The 21,509-nt window shown below is 40.6% G+C and overlaps 1 protein-coding gene and 1 long non-coding RNA gene across 2 annotated transcripts in view; both read left to right on the forward strand.

Moving 5' to 3' along the window:
• The window catches only part of synprb (synaptoporin b), a 35,479-nt gene extending 15,546 nt beyond the window's left edge, over positions 1-19,933 (forward strand). Inside the window, exons 3-5 of the mRNA XM_061932375.1 lie at positions 14,827-15,025; positions 15,321-15,512; positions 17,400-19,933. Of these exons, the coding sequence (XP_061788359.1) occupies positions 14,827-15,025; positions 15,321-15,512; positions 17,400-17,750 (742 nt within the window). The 3' untranslated portion in view covers positions 17,751-19,933. The remainder of the gene's footprint in view (positions 1-14,826; positions 15,026-15,320; positions 15,513-17,399) is intronic.
• The window catches only part of LOC133578300 (uncharacterized), a 341,666-nt gene that overhangs the window by 243,276 nt on the left and 76,881 nt on the right, over positions 1-21,509 (forward strand). The gene's annotated exons all lie outside the window — the stretch shown is intronic.

A 21,509-nucleotide genomic window follows, 5' to 3' on the forward strand; every position in this document is an offset into this window, starting at 1 on the left:
AAGGGTTAGTGATATTGTTATTATAAGCGCTAACAAACTATTATAATATTATAATAATAATAATAACAGACAAACTATTTATAGCGGCGCCTTGATCACTAGCCTGTGTACAATTTTGACATGATTGACTAGTGAGGAGTTTCCTTGCTTCCATGCTGTCTGGAAGTTCATTGTAGATCACAAATAATGCCTCTGACCTTTATTCCGACAAGTTGGTACACTTCGACAGCCAATCACGACCCAGAAATGGCGAGAACGACACAAGAAGATGCTTTGGTCCACCCCCCTTTTCTTCACGAGGGTTATGAGTCAATCTTCATCTAAACAGGAATATCTAGCAGTCGGCATCCTAGTGACAGCAGACCCTGTACAGTAAGTTATGTTTTATTACGTTTGTTGGCTCTCAGTGAGTAGAAATCACGGATGTTGTTAAAAAAAATTAACGTTGTGATGCGTTTTTTCAATTAATGCGCCGCCTATGCTTAAAATGATCAAAATACGTAAAAATTAAATGTTATTGGGCTCCAGCACCCCACACGACCCCGAAAGGGACAAGCGGTAGAAAATGGATGGATGGATTATTAAAAATGTGCTTGTTCCTACATTACATATATACTTACATCAAGTATATACAACCTTAATGGAGGTGTTTGGATGTTTTTTAAGGACTTTATAGGCAGAATAGAGCGTCTCAGATAGCTTTCATTGTAAGCAGACTTTTGATCGCATTTATCTAATATTTAAAATGCATTAAAAAAACACATCCATCCTCATGTCTTTCATAATGATTGTGAACGATAAGCAAAATTCCCCAAAAAAGTGCAGTTCCCCTTTCAGGCCTTTGGAAATGTTTCAGTCTGTAATAAGATGTTTACTAGATGAGCGTATGGTGGTAACAAACTGCTCAGCACAGATTTAAGAAATCTAGTGGGTAACTCAACAAGGCAGCAGGGAAATGGACTCAGACTGTGAATGATTTCTTCAACTGTTTTGTCAGTGACAGGAGTGAAATGTGCCAGCTCTAGTTCACTTGCTGGCTGCAGAGTAGCTATTTGTTTACCAGGAATTATTGCAATTTGAATGCCTTGAACTTCATCATTAAAGAATATTGCAAACTCATTGCACATTGTCGTAGAAATGAGTTCTAATGGAAGTGAAATTGGAGGGTTTGTTAGTCTCTTTACTGTAGCATACAGGACACAAGAATTGTCATTAGAGTTTGTGATGATTTCAGAAAAATATTTTTCCCTTATTCTACGCAAAGTCTGGGTAAACACATTTCACTTTTTTTTGTAAACCTCATAGTGAATTTGAAGCTTTGATTTGCGTGATTTTAGTTCGGCTCTGCGGCACTCCCTTTTCTGTGTCAAGACCGAATCTTTATTTCTCTATGGTGCCTTTTCCTTACTTTTCACCATTCTAACCTTGACAGGAGCATTGATGTCCAAAACATTCGCAACACTTGATGTATATGAATGAGTTCAACGTCAGCACTTGGCACTTGGTAAAGGCAGTCACATTCCTCTCCCTTCCCTGTTTCTCCCTGATTGTCTCTTTGTCTTTGTCTTGTCTATACTTTTAAGAGCCTCTTTTTCTGTACTGCCTTCCAAAATCTAAACATCTAAACCTGGAATTGATAAGCTGGACTATTGACTCAATTTACAAAACGTTCTTGATGAGGAAAAGAGATTCGGGGGAGCCTGGCTGCCCTGACGGAAAGTTCGCTGCTGGGTACATGAGGGACTCATGGAATAAATGGAAAATTACGTGCCTCTCAGTGCTTTCCGTCGATTTCAGGGCATCTACCGATTGGGCGTTGATTTGGTGTATCGTCAAATTTGGAAGACGATGGCAGCTGTTCAAAGTGCCCAAAGGCTGCCCGTCACAATGGAAGGCATGGGTCAAGCTGTGGGAACACAGACTGTGGCAATTTAAGAACTGAATTGTAAGTTGGATCACATCATTGAAAAGCGAACATTGATTAATTTGAAGGCCAGCATGGACGAATAGATCAGACAAGCCATTGAAAGGTCTGCTCACTTGGAAAACAACAATCCTTATCTACGAACCTACTTCCTCAAATGGCCTTGATGCTGCACACAACAAACGACTCATCCCCACCCCCACCCCACGCCTTTGTTACCACTTAAACCCTCTAGGGTGATAGAAGTATGTGGCACGCTTATATGGCAGCAGCCTGCCCCCATAGCCGCTCGGCCCCTCCCATCTGTTGCAAATTTTGTGATTTCTCTGTAGTCAAGATGGCGGTGCCCTGACGGGCTGCGGCTTGCAGACGCTCATGGTAGAAATAGAACATTTGGCAAAAATACCGGAAAATTCTGTAAATTTCATGGCTGGCTTTACAGCGTGGACACTCTGTGGTCACATACGACCACCAGACAATTCTGGATGTGAATAGATCGGGCCGTTTTGGACTGAAAGATGCGTGTACGTTTGACCTCCTCGCTAGCATGGGAATTCTTCGCCGGCTACATCCAGCGGCCTTTGACGCAGCGGAGTCAAGTACCAGCGGGGACCGTCAACGGAAGACACGTAAGCGGTGTGATCGGAAGCAGAAGCGGGGATGCCGAGCGGGGCTAACAACAAAGCTAAAGGCTAATCCTCACAGAACGCCGCTTCCTTCCATCCTGCTTTCAAACGTCCACTCCCTGGAGAACAAACTGGACTACCTGAAGCTGGATTTAAATGCAAGACGCAAGATGAGAGACTATTGCGCCATATTTCTCACAGAAACATGGTTGAAATCATCCGTTCCGGACGAGGCAGTTAGCATCGAGGGGCTAACTATGTTTCGGTCGGACAGGAGCAGCACTCTTACCGGTAAATCCCGAGGCGGTGGTGTTTGTATATACGTCAACAACAACTGGTGCAATAATGGGAAGATATTATCACGTCACTGCTCTCCTGATGTAGAACTATTAACTATAAAATGCAGGCCATTTTATTTACCCGGGGAATTCAGTGCTATGCAGTGTACATTCCCCCCAGTGCTAACACCAAAGAAGCTTTGAATGCTTTGTACTGCTTCATCAATGAACTGCAAACTACACATCCAGAGGGAGTTTTCATCATGGCAGGGGATTTTAATCAAGCTAACATGAAAACAGTGTTCCCTCATTTCCATCAATATGTTGAATTTTGCAACCAGGGGTGGAAGCAGATTGGACTTGGTGTATAGTAATATTAAACAGGGGTATAAAGCTGCACCACACCCCCACCTCGGCTCCTCAAACCATCTATCTGTGATACTAATTCCTGCATACAAGCCCCTGCTGATCAGGAAGCAAGCTACAGTGAAGCAGGTGAGAACCTGGCCGGAGGGAGCAATGTCAGCATTACAAGACTGCTTCGAAACCACAGACTGGGACATGTTCAAGGCAGCCGCCATCAAAAATCACCACACGTGTGGAGGAGTATGCAGAGTCTGTGTCCGCATACATTCAGAAGTGCATGGAGGATGTCAGTGTGATCAAGAACATCCCCACACGGGCCAACGAGAAACCCTGGATGAACAGTGAGGTACGTGCAATGCTGTAGGCTCGGAACAAGGTTTTTAAGTCTGGTGACATGGTGGCATTAAAAACAGCCAGAGCTAACCTGAACCGTGCCATTAAGGTTGCAAAGCGTGCTCACAGTCAGAAAGTGCAGGACTTCTTCGAGAACCCTACAAACACTAGACGAATGTGGCAGGCCATACAGGTCATCACGGACTATAAAGCTGCCCCCTGTCCCTGTGACAACAGTATCAGCTTCCTAGATGACCTTAACAACTACTTTGCAAGGTTTGAGGCACTTATCACCACTCCAGCGAGAAAATCCATCCCTCGCCCTGATGACCAGCCGCTCAACCTGGACATAGCGGATGTCCGGAAAACCCTGAGGAGAGTGAAGCCCCGGAAAGCACCGGGACCTGATGACATTCCGGGCAAGGTGCTTAAGGGATGTGCAGACCAGCTGGCAGGGGTTCTCACAGACATCTTCAACATCTCGCTGACCCAGGCTGTGGTACCATCATGTTTTAAGATGGCCACAATCATTCCAGTGCCAAAAAAAACCCCAATCTCCCCCCTCAATGATTACCGCCCTGTTGCACTCACCCCCATCATAATGAAGTGCTTCGAGAGGCTGGTAAAGGAATATATTGTCTCCAGACTTCCCCCCACATTCGACCCATACCAGTTTGCTTATCGCCCTAACCGCTCCACAGAGGACGCCATCTCCTCTGCACTCCACCTGAGCTTAGGACATCTGGAAGGAAAGGACACACACGTGCGGATGTTGTTCCTGGACTTCAGCTCAGCATTCAACACCATCATCCCGCAGCACTTGGTGAGCAAACTGGCCCCCCTTGGATTCAGTACCCCCCTATGCAACTGGCCGCTTGACTTCCTCACAGACAGACCTCAATCTGTGAGAGTGGGCAACAACACCTCCAGCGCCATCTCCCCCCAGGGTTGCGTCCTGAGTCCGCTGCTGTTCACGTTGATGACTCATGACTGCTGCGCTAGGTTCACTACCAACCACATTCTGAAGTATGCGGACGACACGACAGTAGTGGGCCTCATCCGTGACAACAATGACATGGACTACAGGGAAGAGGTGAAACATCTGGTTGACTGGTGCAGAACCAACAACCTGAATGTCAATGTCAACAAGACCAAGGAGATCATCGTTGACTTCAGGAAGCACCAGTCCAGCCACTCTCCACTCTTCATCGACGGCACAGCGGTGGAGATAGTAAGCAGCACCAAGTTCCTGGGGGTGCAGATAACTGACAATATAACCTGGTCCCTACACACCGGAGCTCTTGTAAAAAGAGCTCAGCAGCGCATGTACTTTTTGCGTCGGATGAAAAGAGCACAGCTCCCTCCCCCCATTCTCACCACATTCTACAGAGGCACTATAGAGAGCCTGCTGACCAACAGCATCTCTGTCTGGACTGGAGCCTGCAGTGCCTCAGACTGGAAGTCTCTCCAGAGAGTGGTGAGGACGGCGGAAAAGATCATCACGACTCCTCTTCCTCCTATCCAGGAGATCGCAAAAAGCCGCTGCCTGACCAGGGCACAGAAAATCTGCAAAGACTCCTCCCACCCCCACCAAGGACTGTTTTCACTGCTGGACTCTAGAAAGAGGTTCCACAGCCTCCGAAGCAGAACCTCCAGGTTCTGTACCAACTTCTTCCTTCAGGCCGTAAGACTCTTGAACGCTTCATAATTAAATTATCCCCTCAACTCCCCCCAAATTGGATTAACTCGCTGGAATAAAAAAGACGATATAACATACATCCATAAACGTGGACGCATGTGGAAAAGTGCAATAAATTATCTGTACAGTAACCTATTTATTTATTTATATATGCACCTTATTGCTTTTTTATCCTGCACTACCATGAACTTATGTAACGAAATCTCGTTCTTATCTGTACTGTAAAGTTGAAATTTGAATGACAATAAAAAGGAAGTCTAAGTCTAAGTCTAAGTAACATGTTTATATGTGCTTATGGCTATCAAGTTTTTTTTTGGCCTCAGTCTGGACCCCCTCCCCAAGAGCCCAGTCTTATATCAACCTTTTTAACTCATCTCCTCCCCATATTTGTATCCATCCATTTTTCTACCGCTTGTCCCTTTCGGGGTCACGCAGGGTACTGGAGCCTATCTCAGCTGCATTTGGGCGGTAGGCGGGGTACACCCTGGACAAGTCGCCACCTCATCGCAGGGCCAACACAGATAGACAGACAACATTCACACTCCAGAGCAAATTTAGTGTTGCCAATCAACCTATCCCCAGGTGCATGTCTTTGGAGGTGGGAGGAAGCCGGAGTACCGGGGAACCCACGCAGTCATGGGGACAACATGCAAACTCCACACAGAAAGATCCCGAGCCCGGGATTGAACTGAGGACCTTCGTATTGTGAGGCACATGCACTAACCCCTGGCCCACCGTGCTGCCCACCATATGTGTATCATTATCTCCATTTTGAATGATATACTCAAACGATGAAAAAACCCCAAATGTTAGAAATGTTCCCTGAATATGGAACAAACACGCCCAACTCTCTGGTTTTGTCGCATCTGAGATTAGCTAGAGTTGCCCTCGACATTGTGTTCTTCAAATGAACGTGGATTACATTTCTCTGATCAGACAATCTAACTGTCTGTCTCTTTGAGTAGTTGTTGTTTTAGAAGAGAGCACTTCCTTATTGGGCCTCAGGTTGATGTGATGTATATATGACGCTGTTGGGAACAACAGCTACGGGCACCGCTGGTGGGGGCCAAGTTTGGCCAGCTTTGGTTAATTGAAAAGGCTGAGGAGGAAGAGGGGCGCACTGTTTTTTTGATGACAGAATCCTTGGTCGCACCATGTCCAGAGTAAGGGGAATCATTTTAATTGTTATTCGGGTGGAAGGTGGGGTACACCCTGGACAAGTCGCCACCTCATCGCAGGGCCAACACAGATAGACAGACAACATTCACATACGAGGGACCATTTAGTGTTGCCAATCAACCTATCCCCAGGTGCATGCATACTAAATTGAATTATAAAATAAAAGCATAAAAATGATTTGGAAAGTCTTGGTTCACTTAAAAGAAAATGAATAAAATTATATCCAAGACTTGTAGAATGATTTAAAAGCGAATCAAGCAGCAAGCAAGCAGGAGCAAACAGAGACAGCTCTTATTCGGAAAAACCCAACGCAGAGCAAAAAATAAATAATAATTTAAAAAAGCGCACTCAAGGTGTGGAAAAACAGAAACCACACACAGAAGGTGTGGTGAGGTAACAGTTAACATTACACAGCAACGTTGGGGCTGAGCCACAGGAAACAAGAAGCGTGAGTGGAACCAAAGCAGAAGAGATGTACATAACTGGAAGGGTGAACCATCAGGAATTTATTGGCGCCGAGTGAAGGGACTGGAGGCTTCGCCCAGTGACCCAGGAACCAGGCACTGCAACAAAAAGAAGACAGGTGGCAGCAGAGCTGCCAGATCAAGACACTTGTAAGTTGGGGCACACGTAACCCGAGCTACCACCATACATGTCAAACACAGGAAGTGAACAGTCCAGCAGAGATTGCTAAAACATGGAGAAGCCTGAGATAGGATTAGATTAATTCAGCTTCTTTCTACTCCATTTCGGACATGTTGAATTGTGCAAATTTATATGGTTTGTTCTTTTCAGACATGATTATCGAGTTACAATAAGGAACATCACATGATCAGTGGCCTTGTGGTTAGAGACTGGAAGGTCGTGAGTTCAAATCCTCAGCCGAGTCATACCAAAGACAATAAAAAAAATGGGACCCGTTGCCTCCCTGCTTGGTACTCAGCATCAAGGTTTGGAATTGGGGGTTAAATCACCAAATGATTCCCGAGTGCGGACACTGCTGCTGCTCACTGCTCCCCTCACCTCCCAGGGTGAGAACATGGGGATGGGTCAAATGCAGAGGATAATTTCACTGCACCTAGTGTGTGTGTGACTATTGTTGGGACCTTAACTTTATCTATCCCATCCATGTTCTACCGCTTGTCCCTTTTGAGGTCGCGGGGGGTGCTGGAGCCTATCTCAGCTTCATTTGGGCAGAAAGCGGTTTTAACTTTATGATTTACATAATTCAACATTCATTCGTTAATTGTATTTCTCATGTGTACACTTTGTAGTTGACTTGAGCTATTCATATTTCAAAACCACTTGTTGGCAGATGGAAAAGCTCTACATTATTAATAATCAGAGCTGGGCTGTAACGCGCTACATTTACTCCGTTACATCTACTTGAGTAACATTTGGGATAAATTGTACTTCTAAGAGTAGTTTTAATGCAACATACTTTTACTTTTACTTGAGTATATTTATAGAGAAGAAATGCTACTTTCACTCCGCTCCATTTATCTACATTCAGCTCGCTACTCGCTACTGATTTTTATCGATCTGTTAATGCACGCTTTGTTTATTTTGGTTTGTCAGACAGACCTTCAAAGTAGGATCTATCGCATGACTCCGTTTCACCAATCAAACAAGCCAGGCGGTCACATGACCGCCTGGGCATGCGACCGCCTGGTCATGTGACTGCCGCTGAAACTTTATCAGCGGCAAAACAACAACAAGCTTAAGCTTTCATGAACTCAACGTCAAATTTGAGGAAGCACATCGTGGTAAGTAACGTTAGTAGATATTTTGGCTGTCACCGGAGGCTGATGTAAGCTTCCCTGCTATGAATCACTGTCAAATGTACATCGTGTGGGGACATTTATTAACGCACTGCAGCCTCATAGACACGCACAGTCACACACACACTCACGCATGCATACAAACACCAATCAGAAGTGCACAGTGTGTTCTCAGGTGCAGCCCACACCTATCAGTTTATGGTTTGCGTAAAGGCTAACTTGTTATTTTCCTTTGTAATCTCTGCCTACTGAGCTTATGGTGCTGTTAAGTTATTGTGGCTCAATTTGCCTTATTTTTTTTTTTATGTTAATGTATTATTATTTAATATATATTATTGTTTTAGTTGCTTAAGAGATATTCCTGGCTCTGAATTTGCTCATTGCTATTTTTATGTTTTTGTGCATTATTTGTCGCCGTCATCATTAAACGACCAGGTTACTCATCAGTTACTTTTTTCACAACATACTTTTTACTTTTACTCCAGTAAATATTTGGGTGACTACTCCTTACTTTTACTTGAGTAATACATCTCCAAAGTAACAGCTCTTACTTGAGTACAATTTCTGGCTAATCTACCCACCTCTGTTAAGAATGCAGTATGTTGTTAACATTGGGGATCATTAGCCAATACCATCTGCTAGAAATAGCTGTTGTGAACATAACGGCTATTATTCTAATATAGAATTGTCTAAAAGAGTAAATGGAATAAGTTAGGATTTGAAGGGAAAGATTTGTTCTCTGCTCCCTGTCGCTGAATGAAGCTGAGCAAGTGGCCCCACGGCATTGTGGGTACACGCCGCTAGACAAGATCAATAGTGGAAAGGTTCTGGCGCGTCAAAAGGCACCACTTAAAGTTGGAATCTTGGCTAATCTGGCTCCAAAAGCCTTTTGGTCTAATGATGCAGTCAGAAAAACATCCTTCAACAAAAAGCAGTTTCAATCAGAGCGGCTTGCGGCTCGCATGTCCTGACCCCGCATCATAAATGAGGTAAGCTCATTTAGGCAAAAGTGCTGTAATGCATTGTCTGGATGAGCACTTTGGTGGAATGTTTTAGAGTACCATCATGAACAAGCATGGAACAATCACTGCCGCTTTATTTCGAGCAGACAAGGTTCATACACAAAACTAAATCAATATATCACCTACTAACTAGGAATGTCCAATTTCAGTCCAATATCAGCAAAAAAACTAAACAAAAACAAATATCGGATGATTTCAGCTTGCACCAAAAATCTCGGATACAAGCGGTCATGCAACGGGTTTACCTGTGCACAGCTGGACAGCCTGTTCACAATGAAGGTGGACGTATTGGTCTGGATATCACTACGATCGATACCAAGGGGGGTACTGGTATTGGATTGATAACGGTGTGACAGATTAGTGTTGTCCCGATACCAATATTTTGGTACCGCTAACGGTACTAAAATTATTTCGATACTTTTTGGTACTTTGATACTTTTCTAGATAAAGTGGACCACAAAAAATTGCATTATTGGCTTTATTTTAACAAAAAAGGGTACATTAAACACATGTTTGTTATTGCAAGTTTGTCCTTAAATAAAATAGTGAACATACAACACAACTTGTCTTTTATTAGTAAGTAAGCAAACAAAGGCTCCTAATTTAGCTGCTGACATATGCAGTAACATATTGTGTCATTTGCCATTTTATTATTTTGTCAAAATTATTAAGGACAAGTGGTAGAAAATACTGCGATGAGGTGGCGACTTGTCCAGGGTGTACCCCGCCTTCCGCCCGATTGTAGCTGAGATAGGCTCCAGCGCCCCCGCGACCCCGAAGGGAATAAGCGGTAGAAAATGGATGGATGGATGGATGGTAGAAAATGAATGATCAATCTACTTGTTCATTTACTGTTAATATCTGCTTACTTTCTCTTTTAACATGTTCTATCTACACTTCTGTTAAAGTTTAATAATCACTTATTCTTCTGTTTGGATGCTTTACATTAGTTTTGGATGATACCACAAATTTGGGTATCGATCCGATAGCAAGTAGTTACAGGATCATACATTGGTCATATTCAGACCTCATGTGTCCAGGGACATATTTCCTGAGTTTATAAACATAATATAAATTTAAAAGAAACGAAAGAAGATGTTGTGATGCCAACAAATATTGACGTAATCATAGTAGTATCGCTCCTGTACTTTGTATCATTACAGTGGATGTCAGGTGGAGATCCACCAATGGCGTTTGTTTACATTTTGACGCAGGTGAGCTACGGTGTGTAGTGAAACATGTTTAGCTATTCCTCGTCCTGCAGGGATGATACTTGTAAGAAACTTACTTTATTTGTCGCCATGGAGGCGAGGATTAGTGATTCAGAAGTAGCTAAAACACTGACAGCGGCTGGGGGGGTGTGGGGGACCGGTACTTTTCAGAGGCGGTATAGTACCCAATATGATTCATTAGTATCGCGGTACTATACTAATACCGGTATACCGTGCAACCCTAGATGGGATTAATACTTTTATTGCAGTTTCTTGTCTGTTACGTAATTCACAAATGACTCACTTTTCCTCAGACTTCATGCTTCTTGTCCTTAAGTGCAAGCATCTCTCTCTCTGTCTCTCTTTCTCTTTCTCTCTCTATCCTGCTCACCAGTGTTGGGTTAGTTACTGAAAACCAATAACTAGTTACAGTTACTAGTTACTTTATTTCAAAAGTAACTCAGTTACTAACTCAGTTACTTACACCAAAAAGTAATGTGTTACTGTGAAAAGTAACTATTTCGTTACTTCTTTTTTTTCTCCTTTTTTTTTAAGGCTCCCATTAATGCCCTTTTAGCCTTCATTTCAGTACTGTTATTGCACTGGAGAATAATACGATCTGTTGATCAACTTGACATGCATTAGCATCACTGAACTCAGAAAGCAATGTGGTCTACATACAACACACAAAGACAAAGATATGTTTCAAAGGGCCAATTAATTTCAGGCCAGAACAAATTGAAAAAACTATTTTATATAGCTGCAACATAATTGCACTTTAACTTTAACTTTAAGTAGATAGGATCTTTGATCCAAGACACAACTTACATTTAACTAAAATATTATTTTCTTTGTGCTCGACAAAAGAAGAGTATTGAGAATGTCTCCATGTTAAGAAACTTGACTTCTGGCTTCACCATGATGTCTTGTTAGTTGTTATGAGAGTAGCGTATGTGTGTGTGTGTGTGTGGCCCTTTAAGATATGACAGCATGTGAGGTGAGTGACGTCAGTGAGTGAGTGGGCGACAGAGGTGAGGGACCGGTGACAGTGAGTGCATGCAGGTGCTCGAGCTTGGTGGATTGCTGCGTCCAATAAAGTCACAAAGTTGCAACAAACCGCCGGCCTCGTCATTCACCCTCAGCTGTAAAGACCCACTTCCGGGTAAAGTGAAGGTTGTTAGCCCCGAAGTACATAGGCCCTGGAGGAACATCTCCCCTGCGCCCCTCAACTACGATCTGGGAGCCCCCCCGGCCCCCACCCACACAAAGCACGCCTCTTCTCTGCACGCCTCTTCTTTTCCTTCCACACAAGAGAGACACCGCAGCGCTCCAATAAAACACACTCAGATCTTCTGTTTCTAGCCGATACTACATAAAAAATAACGTAAAATAACGCAGTAACGCATCATGTAGTAACGGTAACTGAGTTACTGAATATAAAAAATAACGCGTTAGATTACTAGTTACCGCCAAAACTAACGGCGTTACAGTAACGGGTTACTTTATAACGCGTAAGTCCCAACACTGTTGCTCACTAAAACACACATTGTGCCTCCCTCTCCTCGCTCTACTGACTACTGACTTTATTTTCTGCCTGCCATGAAAGTTATTTGTTGTTTTGTTGACATTTTTGGAATTACATTTCTGTTGCATTTTTCCATTTGTGTTATTTTGCACGAATAGGGTTTTTTCTTAATTGCGTCTAATTGAACTTAATAAAGGAGTTATTTTAATCAGTTGGCCCTGTGATAAGGTGGCGACTTGTTCAGGGTGTACCTTGCCTACCGCTTCAATGCAGCGGAGATAGGCTCCAGCGACCCCGATAGGGACAAGCGGTAGAAAATAGATGGATGGATGGATTTTACTTGGTGTATAATAATCCATGGTTTTGTCTACTTGCATTTGGTTATAAAACATTTTTGTTTGAACAAACATGCTGCAGTCAAGTTAGTCATACATGAAAAGTAGTGGCGGGCGTGTGTTTCCCATCTAGGCCTTCGGTGATGTCCGACTTCAATGATTACGTCTCAAAATACCATCATTGATGTCACCACATGACCATTGCTGGAGAAATACTATACAGAAACACATTTACTGGGCATTAAACCACATAAACAGTGTATAAAACGGGTTATTTTCTGGCGCACTTAAAAATCAGTAAACCCGCATCAGCAATTAAAACATATCTTATGTGGTACTGTCAAAATTAAAATAGTAATAAACATTAAACGTGAAAAAATAAAGAAATAAAATATATGAACTCACAATTTGTAGAACCCATTCAACGCCGTCTCACAAAATGCAGTTTCTCTTTAAATATCCTTCTTGAAAATGGCCTTGCAAATATATGTGTTGTCTTGTCTAATCTTAAAAGATGCAGATGAGGCGTGTTGGCTGAGTTCTTAAAGTTTACTCCACAGCGTGCTCATCAATAACCTAAACGGGGCTACTGAGCATGCTGTTCACTACTGTGGCATGCTGGGTAATGGAGTTCTTATGTTACCAGCTTATAACATCAAAATAAAACCTTAGGCCAGCTAGAAGGCCTTATTGACAACAACTTGTGATCTGATTGGCTATCGCAACTATCTGTCAAATGTTTGTGTCCCTTCACTTACAGTGCACAGACGCCCACATTGTTGATTCTGAAGGCCTCCGGCAGATTTGGTACAACATGGCAACATAAGCTAGCTGAATTCTGATTGGATACAAACTCTATAAACTAAAAACAACAGCACTGGAAGGAGCATAATATGACATGTAGAGAATATATTTAGGGTAAGTAAATTAAAAATTACTTTTATCTTTGATTATGATCATGATTTCTGGTTATGTTAGGCCAGCAGAGAAGGCCTTGCTGGTCCTGATGGCACAGTCTCCTAATCTGAGCAATATTGCAGTCTAAAGCAGCACATTTGTCACTTTAAAGATTCCATCTTGTTCTACCGCTTGTCCCTTCCGGGGTCGCGGTGGGTCACAGGTATCAAACAATTATAGTTATGTATAGGGATGTCCGATAATGGCTTTTTGCCGATATCCGATATTCCGATATTGTCCAACTCTTTAATTACCAATACCGATATCAACCGATATATACAGTCGTGGAATTAACACATTATTATGCCTAATTTGGACAACCAGGTATGGTGAAGATAAGGTACTTTTAAAAAATAAATAAATAAATAAAATAAGATAAATAAATTAAAAACATTTTCTTGAATAAAAAAGAAAGTAAAACAATATAAAAACAGTTACATAGAAACTAGTAATTAATGAAAATTAGTAAAATTAACTGTTAAAGGTTAGTACTATTAGTGGACCAGCAGCACGCACAATCATGTGTGCTTACGGACTGTATCCCTTGCAGACTGTATTGATATATATTGATATATAATGTAGGAACCAGAATATTAATAACAGAAAGAAACAACCCTTTGGTGTGAATGAGTGTGAATGAGAGTAAATGGGTTAAGGGAGGTTTTTTGGGTTGGTGCACTAATTGTAAGTGTATCTTGTGTTTTTTATGTTGATTTAAAAAAAATAAAAATAAAAATAAGTATAAAAAAAAAAAACATACCGATAATGAAAAAAAACGATACCGATAATTTCCGATATTACATTTTAATGCATTTATCGGCCGATAATATCGGCAGGCCGATATTATCGGACATCTCTAGTTATGTATTACTTACACATGACCACGAGGTGTCACCAAAAAACTAATTACTACTCCACTTCAATTTGAATTACACCATAAGTCCATTCCAGACGGTTAATGATAAATAGGTTTGTGTTTTTCATACCTACCATTGTGAAGTCATTTACAAAAAGTAAACATGGCTGGCTATAGGCTAATAGGAGCTAGCATCTACACACACAATAGCACACAAGCTAGACATACGTAATACGTGTCCTTTATTGAACAATATTGCAGTCTAAAACAGCGCATTGGTTAATATAAGCAAGCATCAAATAACTGTAGTGGTATATTATTTACACATACAAAGTCTTCAAACCAGAAGCGTATTAGAAAGTATCCAGGACCAAACATGCCCGCTTAATTAAATTTACTGCATCATTAGCTTAATAAATGATTGTGAGCGCGGGATGTCGCCAAAAACTAACTACTATTGCATTTGAATGTAAAGTCAGTGCAAGTCTGTTTTGCATACCTATCATTGTTAATCTGTATGACTAATTTCACTTCATCAAAGCTTTTCTAATATTCCACACTACAAAATAATAATATGTATGATTTGTGCTGGTATCATATTGGATTGATATCTGTATCGGCCAACACTCATATATTATCAGTATTGGAAATGACAAAGTGCCACCCCAATACAAACTACCTATTCTTTTTTACGTTTCCAAACATTGATTTATTGACCCGCTCCTCCTCTGCAGGTTGCAACAAGTGCACTTCAAGGCCCCCTTATGTGACACAAAGAGACAAGAGATTCTCTTCCTGAATGGCGACTATTCCTCAGCTGCTCAGTTTTTTGTCACAGTGGGCGTGATCACGTTTCTCTACTCCCTTATGGCGACCGTGGTCTACGTCTTCTACCAGAACAAATACTTGAAGAATAACAGAGGCCCATTTGTGGTTAGTAACAATCTGTGAAACAATCTTATGCACACTACTGAAATACTTTCATACACACCACTGAAACACTCTCAAACACTATACTGAAATGCTCTCACATAAACAACTAAAATGTTTTTCTCTCACGCACACTACTGAAACACTCTCATACACACTACTGAAACACTCTTATACACACTACTGGAATGCTCTCACATAAACATCCGAAATATTTTTCTCTCACACTACTGAAACACTCTCATGTATCTCTGTAGAAAGTCTAATACTTTTGTTCCCTTTTCCTATTGGTGCTCAGGACTTTGTGGTGACGGTGATTTTCTCCCTGGTGTGGCTGGTTAGCACTTGCTTTTGGGCTAAAGCTTTGACTGACATCAAAACAGCCACCGAGCCCACCAAGGTGCTGCTGCTCATCTCTGCCTGCTCGGCTCAGGAGAACAAATGCACTGCTGCCCAGGAGCCTCTCTGGTCCCGTCTCAACGCGTCTGTGGTGGGGTTACACACACCAGTCTTATGAAACCAATACTCTAAGGGCCTCATCTACTAAGATCCAAATACCACACGCTAAACAGCATGTGTAAACTATCAAATTGCGTGTTCTATCGGTGGGCGTGTTCCGTGTGATCTACTGAGACTGCGTGTGCAATTGATAACTAGTGCACAAGTTTAGAAGATAAGCTTTGTCTGTGCTATCAAGTTAGCATGTGTTTTGATACAAGCAAACCTTTAGTAGATCGAGCCCTAAAAGTAAACATGAAATTGAAGTGAAGTTAGGCAAATGTTCAGAAAGTGTAGAAATTGAAAGTTGTTGCATTTCGGTCCAAGCCGCCCAAACGTCGCGACAATCGTGAAGGATAAAGATGAGGGGCCGTTAGGGACATTATTCAGAATGACCTCTTACATACACTACTGAAATACTCTCACACAAACAGCTGAAATGTTTTTCTCTCACACACACTACTGAAACACACTTATACACACTACTGAAACACTTTCATACACACACAGAATAGTAGTCCCATTATTAACACCTTCTCTCCCTTCCTTTCACCGCCCCTTTCAGTATGCAATAGGGTTGGGCAATACTGGGAATTTTAGTATCAATCCGATACCGAGTAAATACAGTGATAGCATTGCCTATACTGATACCGATACTTTCAATGAATAATTTAGCGAATCTACTTCTACTTTGTGGATTGTTTACATGTGTTCTTGTAATCTCAATGTTATGCAAATGAAAATATTTTTATAACTCAATTAAAGCTAAAACAATGTAATACAGGGGTGTCGGACTAATTTTAGATCTGGAGCCACATGGAGAAAAATATACTCCCAAGTGGGCCGGACTGGTAAAATCACGGCACGATAACTTAAAAATAAAGACAATTTCAGATTGTTTTCTTTGTTTAAAAATAGAACAAGCACATTCTGAAATTGTACAAATCGTAATGTTGTTGTGTTTTTTTTTTCACTTACATGTTGTGGTTAATAGTATTCTACCTTTATTTGTCGTTATTTATATTCTCTGAATAAATTATGTGATAATGTTCATCAGTCAACTCATTGGTGTTAATGTTTAATCTATCAAGATTAAAAAAAAGTATATCACAATCAAATTACAGTATGTTATTTGTCAGTTTGATAATTTTCCTCGACTGATGTACTAACATCATGTGGTTTATTTTGTACATATGTAGCATCACCTACAAAGATACGAATAATTGCTATTGCGACATTCAGTGGACACATTTAGAACAGCAGTTTCTTTCATTCCAAATTTTCAGGTTACTTTTTATACTTAGCAAAGTCATCCCGTGGGCCGGCTAAAACCTGTTCGCGGGCCTGATCCGGCCCTCGGGCCGTACGTTTGGCACCCCTGATGTAATAGTATATACAGTAAAAAAACATAATAATCCCCTTATTACACACAATTGTTTAACAAAGTAAGCACAATTGCAAAATAAACACAAACAAAACAATGACAACAATGTTATAAAATATAAATAAATCAAAATGTAAACAAAACAACATAAATAACTTCAATTACACACAGATATGTGTAAACTGCAACAAAAGTATCGATCCCATTACGCAAGATACCAAAACTCACCTTGGTATCAATGCCATCAATATTTAGATTGATACGCCCACACCCATTTTGACTCGACCACTGTGTATTGCTTTGTGTTGGTATTTCACAAAAGCAAGTAACTTGTAAGGTGACAACATATGGAAAACTTACAGAGTTATGAATACATTTTCAAACCACTCTAATTAGCAAACAAATCACAGCTCTGTATTAAATATAACAATGCATACTGAATAGAATGAACATCTGCAAAAGGTTTTGAAACTTTTTTCTTTTTCTGGCTCTTAGGTTTTCGGTTTCGTCAATGTCGCCCTGTGGGTAGGAAACATTTGGTTTGTCTTCAAAGAGACGGGCTGGTACAAGATGGGCCAGCGTTACCCCACCAGGAGCTCCTCTGGCAAACGGGAAATGCGACAGCGGCTCTACAGCGAGAGCAGCTTTGAGCAGAGTTTTGACGACAGTTTCAGTGCACAGCTATCCAGGCAAAACAGCTTCAATCAGTCCAAGGGCCAACAGATGTACCGACAAGGCAGTTTCAACCAATCACAAGCGAGCTATGGCCTAACGCAGACGTACCTTGGCCAGCCGGCCAACAAAGGGAGCACCAAGGTCCCCGTGATAATCATTAATGACAAGTGATTTGACGTGGTACAGTATTTATTACGTCATTGGATAGTTGGTGTTGAAGTACTTGAGTTATCTTTGACAAATTATTTGAATGTCTCTCCTGGGTGGTGTTGTTTTATAGATAACATTTTATAACTAGAACATGCAATTCCAGTAGAAATTGTGTGGGGATACCACCTGAAATGCTAGCAGTTAGCATGCTGGCCAGATAGCATCAAGTAAGTAACAAAATATTTGACTAGAAACAAAATATTTGTAAACTGGCCAAATTAGCTAAAATGCTAGCATCCTAAGGTTATCATACTAACAGTATACATCAAGTAACACAATATTTTACTGTGTGGTTTTACTGTGTGGTGTATACCGGAAAAAAATAGCTAAAAATCTATCATCCCAATGTTAGCATCCTAACCATTGATTAACGTGGACCCCAACTTAAACAAGTTGAAAAACGTATTCCGGGGTTACCATTTAGTGGTCAATTGTACGGAATATATACTGTACTGTGCAATCTACTAATAAAAGTTTCAATCAACATGTTGACATTAGAATTCTAACAGTTAACATGTGCGAAGTAATAAAATATTTGACTCTGAGGTCTAAACCTGCCAAATTAGCTAAAATGCTAGCATCCTAATGTTTTCATACTAACAGTATACATCAAGAAACACAATATTTTACTGTGTGGTGTATACCTGAAAAAAATAGCTAAAAAGCTATCATCCCAATGTTAGCATCCTAACATGTTGACATTAGAATGTTAACAGTTAGCATGTGCGAAATAATGCAATATTTGACTCTGAGGTGGAAACCTGTAAAATTAGCTAAAAAGCTAGCAGATTAATGTTAACATACTAACAGTACTCTGACACGGACCCTTCTTTCTTTATCTACAGGACTTCTGACATATATCACGTTATTAAACACAGTACATGAGTCCAATTGTAGTTAGACGTGCTTTTATTGCAACCGTGTTTGTTATCCTGCTCTAGTCTGCTCATTCCTCGTGCACTGTCACCCTGGAAGTTATATAGACTTCCGTCGTGTCCCGTGAAGTCATAACTCCCCGATACTGTAGTCCTTTCTTACCTAAAACCAGTTACACCACATGCAGCAAGTAGTTGACTGAGCTGTATACTTGCAGAATTAGTTGAAAAGCTAGCATCCCATTGTTAGCATCCGAACATGCTGACATTAGAATGCTAACAGTTAGCCTGTGTGAAGTAATAAATCATTTGACTCTTGAGGTGAAAACCGACAAAATTCGTTTAAAAGCTTGCATCCTCATGTGCTAACTTGCTAATAGTTAGCATGTGTTATGTAACAAAAAATTGGATTTTTGTATTTGTATTTGAGTTTGACACCCCTGTGTTGGATTGTTAGTATGGACATAGACTTTTATATAACAAGCTACATATTTAAAGAAAGATAATTACTGTAATTGTACATGAATTTGAAAGTAATTTAAGAAAACAGAAAATGCTATGTATAACTAATTTGGTATTTTTCTGTAAAAATAAATAGAAATATACATAGTTTGTCATTACTGGCATGTTACTTAAAATAACAGGCGGATTGTTTATTTACAGATAATGTCTTCAATTCTACAGTTTTATAAACTATTTAAAAAAAAGTAGAAAAATTACAGTAGAAATTTAGAGTAAATTAACCATAAAAATTTGATTTTTTTTTTTACAGTGTGATGTATATTCCGCTCTACCCCAGTATTGAGCACTGTATAACGGATAAACCACAGAAACCTCGACTATATACATGCATATATAGATAGATAGATAGATAGATAGATAGATAGATAGATAGATAGATAGATAGATAGATAGATAGATAGATAGATAGATAGATACTTTACATGCAGTCAGCCTTCGGCCCCTGGCCACATTTTTTTTCACCCAATGTGGCCCCCAAGTCAAAAAGTCTAGACACTCCTGGTTCACATAAATGTATCTGCGTACATTATCATTGTATAATATGTCTCATAATGTGCAAAACATACTTGGAAGAAACAAATGTTCCCCAACATACTGTGTCTCCACATATTTCTAATGGACAGAAATACATGTACATTTTCTGCAGTGCACGACTGTAGAACATAGCATATTCATAAATATGTTGACTTTTTTAAACCTCACAGAAGTCATTTAATGGACTTCATACATGCACACATGTTTAATAAATCTTTGGTGTAATCTATTCTTCCTGTCATTACTGATGATTTGTAATGTTGTTGCAAGTGATGTGACTTGTCCACTTGCAAAAGTCTTGATTTTAAATAAATATTCATTGAGTGCAACTAAGTTGATTATTTTAGAAAATCTGTTGTAAATGGTTTTACCTTCAAGTGTAAATGTGAATAATACATGGAATATCATTTAGGCTTGCTGAATGTATTCCCCTATGTTGTATTATTTGCAATTAAGGCAGGAAATGAGTCACAACAGTGGTAGTTTCTGCACATTATTTATTAATGTATACAACTCAAAGTAATACTTAACAATACTATACAACACAAAAATAAATATATAAAATAAGACATGAGTCAACCTATTTAGGTGTAAAAATAGAAATACAAATATGTAAGGCTTTATTTCTACACACTGAAAAAAAGCTCTGTGCATTAAGTTTTCTCCACACCCTCGATATGAGGCTCTCTCTCGGGAGAACAAGAGGAAGACCCACCGGACGTCGCTCAACATTACAATAGTTGAAGTGTTTTATTTTAACACACATTTAGGTTACTCATGTCCAGTGGCGGGCCGTGCGTTTCTCCCTTAGGCCTTCTGTGATGTCCTACTTATGTCACCACATGGACACGGCTGGAGATACTATACAGAAACACACTTGCAAACTACCATGGATTGAATCCCCTCAACAGTGTACAAAACGGTCTATTTTTTGGCGCATTTAACATTTAATAAACCCATTTCAGCAACTGTCAGAATTCAAAGAATTATATTGAAACATGAAAAAATAAAAAATAAAAATATTTGAACTCACAATTTGTAGCACCCATTCGACGCCGTATAAGCCAGTGGTACCGTCGTAGTCGGTTGATTCGTGTGAAAGTGGCGGGCAAACCATTTCACCCCTGGGATAGCTTCGGGTGTCGGTCGACCTCGTCTCACAAGATGCAGTTTCTCTTAAGTATCCTTCTTGAAAATGGCTTTGGAAATATATATCTGCCACCTGATCAACATGTTGCTATCCTTCTTTGTGAGTACCGTTGAGTTTTCTGTGGCTTTCTATGGCTCGTATGGTCACTTCCTGTTTTCGCAACTTGTGATTGGATACTCACTTGGGACTCCCAAGTGAGTATCCAATCACAGCGTAAGGCCAGCGAGAAGGCCTTACTGACAACAACTTGTGATCTGATTGGCTATGGAAATTGTCTATCACCTGTTTGTGTCCGTTCACTTACAGTGCATGGACGCCCGCATTGTTGATTCTGAAGGCCCCGGGCAGATTTCGTTCAGCATGGCCACATAAACTAGCTGAATTCTGATTGGATACAAACTCTAACCTAAAAACAACAGCACTGGAAGGAGCATAATATGACATGAAGAGAATATGAATACTTGTAGATATTTAGGGTAAGTTAATTAAAAATTACTTTTATCTTTAATTATGATCATGATTTCTGGTTATGTTAGGCCAGCAGAGAAGACCTTGCTGGCCCTGACGGCACACCACTGCTCATGTCACACCAGTGGTGTCACTAGATTTGACGAACAGGGGGGGGGTTTGCACTTGCAG

Source organism: Nerophis lumbriciformis, linkage group LG38, assembly GCF_033978685.3.
Source record: "Nerophis lumbriciformis linkage group LG38, RoL_Nlum_v2.1, whole genome shotgun sequence".
Classification (NCBI taxonomy): Eukaryota; Metazoa; Chordata; class Actinopteri; order Syngnathiformes; family Syngnathidae; genus Nerophis; species Nerophis lumbriciformis.